The sequence below is a fragment of the Helianthus annuus genome, chromosome 9 (assembly GCF_002127325.2).
Source record: "Helianthus annuus cultivar XRQ/B chromosome 9, HanXRQr2.0-SUNRISE, whole genome shotgun sequence".
Classification (NCBI taxonomy): domain Eukaryota; kingdom Viridiplantae; phylum Streptophyta; class Magnoliopsida; order Asterales; family Asteraceae; genus Helianthus; species Helianthus annuus.
This window is the reverse complement of record NC_035441.2, coordinates 186,473,647-186,483,143: the sequence shown is the minus strand read 5'-3', so window position 1 is coordinate 186,483,143 and position 9,497 is coordinate 186,473,647. Positions and strand designations below refer to the sequence as shown.

General features: G+C 34.9%; 2 protein-coding genes across 4 annotated transcripts; one reads left to right on the top strand and one right to left on the bottom strand.

Moving 5' to 3' along the window:
* Positions 1-487: 487 nt before the first annotated feature.
* Positions 488-4,996, top strand: LOC110880149 (auxin-responsive protein IAA26). Of its 2 annotated transcripts, none has more exons than XM_022128724.2 (6): positions 488-1,015; positions 1,097-1,398; positions 2,361-2,644; positions 3,611-3,758; positions 4,603-4,670; positions 4,752-4,996. In XM_022128724.2, the coding sequence occupies exons 2-6, from the start codon at positions 1,172-1,174 to the stop codon at positions 4,772-4,774; spliced, it is 750 nt and encodes a 249-aa protein (XP_021984416.1). In that variant the 5' UTR covers positions 488-1,015; positions 1,097-1,171; the 3' UTR covers positions 4,775-4,996. The 2 variants fall into 2 exon arrangements, with proteins under 2 accessions (XP_021984416.1, XP_021984415.1); XM_022128723.2 differs by having other exon boundaries at positions 2,358-2,644.
* A 1,055-nt stretch (positions 4,997-6,051) lies between these two features.
* On the bottom strand, positions 6,052-9,497 carry LOC110880150 (nuclear poly(A) polymerase 4). 2 transcript variants are annotated; one of them, XR_002559233.2, is made up of 13 exons: positions 9,105-9,401; positions 8,940-9,017; positions 8,680-8,787; positions 8,531-8,593; positions 8,280-8,441; positions 8,089-8,202; positions 7,943-8,005; positions 7,529-7,858; positions 7,278-7,442; positions 6,697-7,194; positions 6,455-6,528; positions 6,297-6,373; positions 6,052-6,233 (listed from the first exon to the last, which is right to left on the bottom strand). XR_002559233.2 is itself a non-coding variant. In XM_022128726.2 (12 exons), exons 1-12 carry the CDS (start codon positions 9,213-9,215, stop codon positions 6,349-6,351), a joined length of 1,791 nt encoding a protein of 596 aa, XP_021984418.1. In that variant the 5' UTR covers positions 9,216-9,497; the 3' UTR covers positions 6,061-6,348. The 2 variants fall into 2 exon arrangements, 1 of the variants encoding a protein (XP_021984418.1); XM_022128726.2 differs by having other exon boundaries at positions 6,061-6,373; positions 9,105-9,497.

The following is a 9,497-nucleotide window of genomic DNA, read 5'->3' as shown; positions in this document are numbered from 1 at the left end:
GTTTAAATTGGATAAAAACTTAATTAAAACATAATAAAAAAAAGAAGCATAGGGAGGTGCGTTATTAGAGCATTCACATCCATTCCACTATATTTTCACCTTAAATTATACTAAAAAACACTACATTTTCTCTCTCACTTTCAATTAAATAATATTTTTTATACCTTTATTATTACATTTTCTCTCTCCTCCACTCACCACCACTTTCAAAATATATTAAAAAGTTATAGGGGGTGAAGAGTGTCCCCCTAAATATACAGATGAACAGTAACATTTTCTCTCTCCTCCACTCACAACCACTTTTTATACTTTTTATATTTTAAAAACACGTTACACAGAATTTGGTTCTTTGAATATGAATGCTCTTATAGGCCAATTAAATCGAGTTGCTGGAAGAAGAGGGAGCTGAGGTGATGTGTATGTGACAGTCTATTCTAGTTTTTATAATATAAAAACCAATAGACCCTATGCTTATAGGCTACAAGTGTAAGTGTGTGAAAAGAGAATATTTTTATGCCTTTTAATGTTTGGTTCAGGAAGAAACAAGGCACGCTTTGCTTGTTGAAACAAACAACATATATATTGGGAAGAAAGATGGTTGCGTGTCTCTAGTATATATCTACGTGTTGCATACACACACATTCACTGTGTGTTTTGAGTGAAAAAGAATCTCTCTTTCTCTTATTTCCTTTACTCTTTTCCTCATTTTTGCTTCATATTTCTACTACCTTGTTCCTCCCTATTGGTCTATGCTCTGCAATCTTCAAGATTTGAGACAGACCAGACCTCTAGAGACACCCATAGCTATCTCTATAGCCATAAAGCACACACACAGACACAGAAAATAGGGAAATAATCAAGAAAAGATATTCTGTGTCTTGCAAATCCCAAAAAGAAATTAACTTTTTACCACCCTATTTCCATCACCCATCTGGAGTTCTGTTATATTAATTTCATAGAGCTTTCATTACATCTTGCTGGTGTTCTTCATAGCAAGAAAGTCTTGTTCTAGCAGGTAATATAATATATATATATAACAAGATTTCTTTATATATGTATTTTTCTAATGGGTTTTATCTTGTTTGATGTTTTGCAGTTGGGTTTGTGAAAAAGACACTTTCTTTGGTTGATTTTTGCAAAATCTTGAAACATTCTTGAAGAAAAAGTCAAAATGGATGGTGGGTATTCAAGGATCAAAGATGAGGCTCATCCTCAACTGTTGGATTTGATTCCTAATGAGAGAAACTGGCTGGTGAAAAGAGAGGATGATCATAATCTTGAAGAATCAAATGAAAAGAAGCTTGAGTTAAGGCTTGGTCCACCTGGTGTTGAAGATTGGTCTGTCTCTTTAGATGCACAAAAAAACCACAAATTGCCACAAAAAGCAGCTCAGAAAAGGTACCCTTTTTTTTCATATTTTCATTGTCCATGCATATACCAAAAAAAAAAAAAAATCATGTATTTCTCTCTCTTGGATTTGAATAATTTGATATATTTTTTTGTTTATATTTTTCTTTGTATGTATCTGTTTCATATTTTTGGGAAACTCACCAACTCGTGTATCTTTGTTTTGTTTTGTTTGGACACTACTGGTGACACTCTGCTACATGATTTTCTAAATCTTATCTGTCATTAATTTTTTTGCAGTATCATGGGTGTGTACCAGTCTTTAACAGCCACAAATTAATTCATTTTAGCTTTAATTTTCATGGGTTTTTCTAAAAATCCAATCTTTTTACCAAATTTGAGTGATTTATTGATTTTAAGTTTTTAACTGTTGGTATTTTGACAATAATTTAAATGGGTTTTTCTAAAAATTCAATCTTTTTACCAAATTTGAGTGATTTATTGATTTTTAAGTTTTTAACTGTTGGTATTTTGACAATAATTTAAATGGGGTTTTCTAAAAATTCAATCTTTTTACCAAATTTGAGTGATTTATTGATTTTAAGTTTTTAACTGTTGGTATTTTGACAATAATTTACATGGGTTTTTTCTAAAAAATCCAATCTTTTTACCAAATTTGATTGATTTATTGATTTTAAGTTATTAACTGTTGGTATTTTGACAATAATTTAAATGGGTTTCCCTAAAAATTCAATCTTTTTACCAAATTTGAGTGATTTATTGATTTTAAGTTTTTAACTGTTGGTATTTTGACAATAATTTAAATGGGTTTTTTTCTAAAAATTCAATCTTTTTACCAAATTTGAATGATTTATTGATTTTAAGTTTTTAACTGTTGGTATTTGGACAACAATTTACATGGGTTTTTCTAAAAATTCAATCTTTTTACCAAATTTGAGTGATTTATTGATTTTAAGTTTTTAACTGTTGGTATTTTGACAATCTTGAAGAAGTGCACCTGCCCCAGTTGTGGGATGGCCTCCAATAAGGTCATTTAGGAAGAATATTGCAAGTAGCAGCAGTTCAAAACAGGCTCCTGTTTCTGATTCTCAAAATGTTGTTGTTTCAAACAACGTTGTTCAGAAGGAAAAAACAGTGGAAAAGTGTCAGAAAGGTTTCTTTGTGAAGATCAATATGAACGGTGTCCCGATCGGTCGAAAAGTTGATCTTAATGCTTATGATACATATGAAAAGCTTTCTGTTGCTGTTGATCAACTCTTTAGAGGACTTCTTGCAGGTTAGATTAATTAAAGCTTATGTATACATGTAGGGATGCAAATGAACCGAACGAACCGTGTTCGTTCGTTAAGAAAAATGTGTTCACGAAATGTTCATGAACACTTACTGAACAAGATTTATCGCTCGTGTTCGTTCATTAAGAAAAATAACGTGATCGTTTGTGTTTGTTCATTAATTTTAGGTAACGAACAAAATGAACAAAAACGTGCGGAAAAGAACACAAACAAACGTTCATGAATACAAATGAAAACAAGCAAACACAATCACATGAAGGAAAACAAACACAAACAAGCGTTCATGAACTAAAACGAACATATATTAAATATTTTATTAAATACACAATACAATATAATATATTAAATATTTTGTTAGTGAGAATTTTGTAGTATTGAAATAAAATATAAAAGGGAAAAATTACAAGTTTTGTCCTTTATCTTAATATCACTTATCAGGCGGCGTCCTTTTAATGAATTTTGACAAGTTTTGCCCTTTACAAGGAATTTTGTTGCACGTTTTGTCCTTTAGGCTTAACTCAGTTAGATTTTCTTGTTAAATGGGTAAAAAGACTAAAATACCCTTGGATGAGAAGATTTAACAAGAAAATCTAACTGGGTTAAGCCTAAAGGACAAAACGTGCAACAAAATTCCTTGTAAAGGGCAAAACTTTTCAAAATTCGTTAAAAATGACACCGCCTGATAAGTGGTATTAAGATAAAGGACAAAACTTGTAATTTTTCCTATAGAAAATAAAACCCTAATAAACTATCGAACATGTTACCGGATGTTCACGAACATATGTGAATGAACGTGACCTTTGTTTATGTTCGTTCATTTAACTAAACGAACACAAACTTTCCGCCAAATAGTTCATGAACTGTTCGCTGAACGTTCGGTTCGTTTGCAACCCTATATACAGGCTATGCATATGTTAAAGAGTACTGACTTGTCAAACATGTTTCCGCAGCTCAAAACGACACATCCGGAGCTCGGGTTAACGGTAACCGTGAACACGAAAGACCGATAACCGGTTTGTTAGATGGGAAAGGGGAATATACTTTAGTTTATGAGGATAATGAAGGAGACAGGATGCTTGTTGGGGATGTCCCATGGCAGTAAGCATCTCATCACTTAATAATATTTATGCATTTTGTCACAAAAATTAATATAAATGCTTGTCGTAATTGAGACGTTTCTAAACATGAGTAGTGGGACATCTACTGTTTGTTTATGTATATTGTCTTGTTTTCCACTTTTAAATATACTCAACTAGTGGTTCTAAACACAACTTTTTTTGGTTTTGTCTGCACTTAGAGATTCCTGTAAAATAGTTGCGTATCATTCCTTTGTTAATAATAGAGTAAAATGCACGGATAGTCCCTGTGGTTTGGTGAAATTTCATCTTTAGTCCCCAACTTTTCAAAATTACACTCTTAGTCCCTGTGGTTTGACAAGTTGTTACTCGGATAAGCCCCTAAGCGGATGAAGGTTACTCGGATAGTCCATGTGGTTTGACAAGTTGTTACTCGGATAGTCCCTGTGGTTTGACAAGTTGTTACTCGGATAGTCCCTGTGGTTTGACAAGTTACTTGGATAGTCCTTGTCATTTCACACCCACTTAACCAAAAAAACTAACCTCCATCCTCTTTGGGGACTATCCGAGTAACAACTTATAAACCACAGGGACTAAGAGTGTAATTTTGGAAAATTGGGGACTAAAGGTGAAATTCCACCAAACCACAGGGACTATCCGTGCACTTTACTCTTAATAATATATAGACTCATAAGATGCTTGTTGTAAGCAAATTTGCTTCCTTTTAATACAGGAATCTAGATCACAATGATATTTTGAAATGACAACTCATTTTACTGACTTGTCTTTTTTATAAACTAATGCAAGTGTGCCTTGTTTTTTATTTCATATTCTAAGTATTTTTTTTTTGGGCATGTGGTTTGCAGCATGTTTGTTTCTTCAGTTAAGAGGCTGCGTGTGATAAAGAGCTCGGAAATTTCTAACATATCGCGTTGTGAGTAAACCCAACTTGTCGTTTGTGTTTGCGTCTTGAAGAAGGTTATTTTTAATCGGTTTTTTTTATGGTTTATTGTAGTGGGAAGTAAGGAAGAGGAGTAAAGTTTGATGATGGTAGAGTGTTAGCTTTTTGCTGCAGTGTTTTGTTTATATGAATCAAGTTGGATTGAAGAAGAAGAAGCTATTGTTGTTGTGTTTTGGTTGGGAGAATCATATTATGTAACATTGGTTTTTCTAATCAAATTTTCTTCACATTTGTGATGGTTTAGTGTTAAAAACTTGTGGGAATATCAAGTTTAGATTTTTAGTATGATTCGTCTTTTCTTTGCCTTTTAGTAAATATGGATTGCCTACATTCACTGGTTTTGAATTTGAACTAGGTGTATAAAACAAATCGTGCGCTTGTTATGAGCTACTCAAGATCAGCTAATGAAAACTTCGGAACAAGCAAAAATTTACTCACGATCAGCTCATTTAACAAAGAGGATCGAGCCCAAACATCATATTAATCATAGAGTAAACTTCCGTTTTGCTCCTTGTGGTTTGGTCACTTTAACGGTTTTGCCCCAAACCTTTAAAAATAGCCATTTTCCTCCAATAGTTTGCTATGGTTTTTCCATTTTGCTCCCCACCTCTAACTCCATCCAAATTGTTTGCTATGGTTTTTCCGTTTTGCTCCCCACCTCTAACTCCATCTAAATTGTCTGTTTTTCATTTCGCCCCCTGCAGTGAGCAAAATGGAAAAACCATAGCAAACTATTGAAGGAAAATGACTATTTTTAAAGGTTTGGGGCAAAACCATTAAAATGACCAAACAACATGGGAGCAAAATGGAAAAACCATAGCAAACTATTGACGGAAAATGGCTATTTTTAAAGGTTTGGGGCAAAACCATTAAAATGACCAAACAACATGGGAGCAAAATGGAAAAACCATAGCAAACTATTGACGGAAAATGGCTATTTTTAAAAGTTTGAGGCAAAACCATTAAAAGGACCAAACCACATGGAGTAAAACAGAAGTTTACTCTTAATCATTTTATCAAGGTTGTACATAGGTCTTACATGTTTACTATTAGTTGCAAAAATATGATAAGACGTTTATTTTATTTTTACACATTACAAATGTACAATACATACCTAATATAATTATAATAACATAAGTTACATAACCAAGTAATATTCTTTTGTTACATATGAAACATAAATACCTAAGATTCATATATTTATTAAAATAAAATAACTAATTATCTAATAAATAATAAACTAGCGATTTTAAGCCGAGCTTGAGTTAGAAAAACATTAATGAGCCATGCTCGAGCTTTCATAAACTAAACACGCAGAGCTCAGCAAAAAAAAAAAAATCACAAATACAAAACACATCAATTTAAACACACACTAATATTAATATAGATGTATCAAAGTTACAAAATTACCAAGTTAGCCCTCACCCTCTACTCTCCTCAAAATATTTCTAACCAACACATAATCACACACTCACACCTAAACCTAAACAATCAACACTCAATACCACCTCTAATTTCTTCCTTCCATCCAGCTTGCTGTGCAGAAAACAATCATGGCCAGAGATACAAAGCAAGTTACACAACACCATTACTACTTACCATAACTTCCGGCTTCTGTTCTCTACCAACACGCACGCTTTACTCTTCTTTTTCAAGCCGTTGACGTCACGCCTAACCTGATATACGCAAACAAACCCATACAAAACCGAAATAAATTAATAATAAATAAATTAACCGTAAAATTTAACAACACTTGCCTTGTTACCGACTTCTGCTCCAAGACGGCTGCTTGTGTTCTCGAATTTAGTACCATATCCACTTCTATCTTCGGCTTCACAATATTAAAACACAACCAAAAATCAAATATTAGAAAAACCCATGTTCCCACACCCTTTAGCCTTTTTCGAACAACTTACCATAATACCCCATATGGTAAACGCAACAAACGTAATTTTCGGAAAAAAAAAAGTAAAAAAAGTTAAATAACCATAACCACAACCTCAACAGCTTCAAACACCTGACCGTTACCACACGTGTTCTCCAAGTTGCTTTCTTGAATCCCGTGCGAATGATTCACGATAACCGGAGAAACCGAATCGCGATTTTGTGGGCTTACTGGCTTCCTTTTACGACGCTCGTTTTGTTCCACACGTGTTCCGTTATATTTTCTCTTTCTGGAAACTTCCTCAGATAGGTGTTGACTTGATAACGGAGCACGTCTGTCACCGTTTGGAAACACGTACGACGGGATCTGTCGTCTACGCACGTGAGAAACGTAAATCTCCATCCCGGGTACCCAAAAGGCGTACATGCTCACGGAATGCCTAAACTCGTCAACGGTACCACGGATGTCAAACTGTTGACCTTCTTGAATCACTTCTCCTTGTTTCCTCTGTAATCCCATGAAAAACGCACTGTGCGAACATTGCTTTGACGGATCGGAATATTCATGCGGATACGGATGACACTGCAGTTTCCCCGATGTGTCCCGCTCAATCTATAAAAAAAGCCAAAACAATATTTTTATATTAAAAAAGTCAACGGTCAGCATCAACAGGTCAACGAACTTGGACTCATTACCATTAAAGTCAACTGCCTTAAACGAGATTCAACCCAGCCTTTCCACGAACGCAAATCATCGGTATTTGCAGCAACAATATCAACCTGAAGATAGTTTCTGTAGCTTTCGAAAAACATATACGGCTCGAACAATGCAGGCCACTGCGCTTTGTTAAGTTCAATCGCCTGAAAAAGTCAACAGTCAAAGTCAAAGTCAAAGTAAAAATAAACACCCAAAGAACAGTAAACGGGTAATTAACTAATTACCATACCTCGCATATTCTATTTCCGAACTGAAATTGTTCTGTCATGACACGAAGTGTGCTAGTGGAGACGTTATAGCTAGAATTCATGCAGGGGTACGCAGGTGTTATTATCGGCATGTGGTGCGTGCGGTCCTTGGGGTTCCTACGGGGATCCCACACGGCAAATCCTAGCTCTTCTTCTTCTTTTGCACAAAGCATTACGGGATTTGGCCACCGCCACTGCGTGTAAACCCTGAAGAACCTTGATACTAGCATACTCGGAATAGCGTTTGGATAAAATTGACATATCCGTGCCACCAAAAGCGCCCAGTTTACACCACCGAGAAATCCCGTCACCTGAAGATAAAGACAAACACGTCACATGGTCAACAATAAAAAGAAAAATAAATTAAAAAAATCAAGATCCATCCATCTACTTACGTTTGAATAAACGCCACGCTGTTTGGCCCAATACTTTAAACATCGGAGTGTTGTACGAAAATGCTGAAAAGGATATAAAAATAGTTGAAAAAACAAAGTCAACTAAGTTGGTCAACACCAACACCTAACAAGTAAGAAAATCAGACCTCAACATTTGGAACATGTTTAAGAATCTGATCAGCAACCCTGCAACCGTTAAGGCTTCTAACTGTAGGCTCGTCAACGTCGTACAATACAGAAACATCGGAGATGTCTAGATTCTGTTCAAATATATTATTTGAGACAATAATGTTTAGTGAAAATAAAGATGCTATTCGCAAAACCGCAAAAAACTTACATCTGGCACAACCAAAAGTGAAACACTGGCGTAAAGAAGATCAATAGATATCCCATCGAACTTGAACTTCATGACAGGAACATGAGCATCCGGAATCGGTTGAAGTTCCGTAACTTCCTCCATCCCGCTTAATATGTCGTGCAAAACAAAGAAGAAATCCGCCTGATAGATATTAAATACGTAGCGTGAGTTGTGGGCGTAGTCACACACATGGAAACAATCTCTTAACTTCTTACTAAACTATGACTTACATCTCGATTCACATAAGACGGCCCGACACATAAGGTGTCAATATCTGCCCCAGGACCATGAACCTACCACCAAAGTTTGACATTACACAACCAATTACCGATAACTAAAATCCTCGACGGTTATTTAATATTTACCACTAGTAACTTACCCCGAGCCGATACGATCCAAAAGTATAAATCACAGCATTTGCATCTTCAACCATCTGATCGGTATACCCTCGTATACGCGTAAGTTGCTTCACCCAATCAACCACAATCTACACAAACAAAATTTGCAAAAATAATAATTCAAATCATAAAAGAAAAAAACATTAAATTTATTTGTGAACGCATACCATGTGTCAGCAATAATCATAACTAATTCAGTTATTTTACAACAACCAAAACAGAATCAAAAGTCAAAACCCACCTGCTTAATTCTAACAAGAACCTCCTCTCTCTTATCAGTTTCTTCGTTACTTTCATACAATCCAGCATCAACCAAGAACTACAAGAACCCAATAAATTATTTAAATAAAGAAACCCTAATATCTTTTATATTAATAAATATAATTAAAACACATGAAAAACCCACCTTATTCAAGTTCTTGGTTCTTAATAAATCAGCGTTAGACGGTCCGGCTAACGACAAGGGTTTCGTAACCCCGTGCTGCTTTGGCGAAGGTAAAACCTCCGAACCCACCATTATAAGATGTGATCGAATGAATAAGAAGAAACAGGAATGAACGTAGTGTCGTTTGGTGAAGGAAACCCTGAAAGTGAAACGAAATTGGGGGTTGAATCAGGGTGAATTCGGAGATTGAGAGAAAGAAATTAGTGTGTTGAAAACCCTAGAAGAATTAGGGTTAGTGGGAACGTGGATGTGAAGAAATTGAAACGTAGATTGTGAATTTATGTATTTATTTATTTTTATTTCAGTTTTGGGTTTCACACTTGAACTTGGACACTATTATTTGATTCGTTTCCC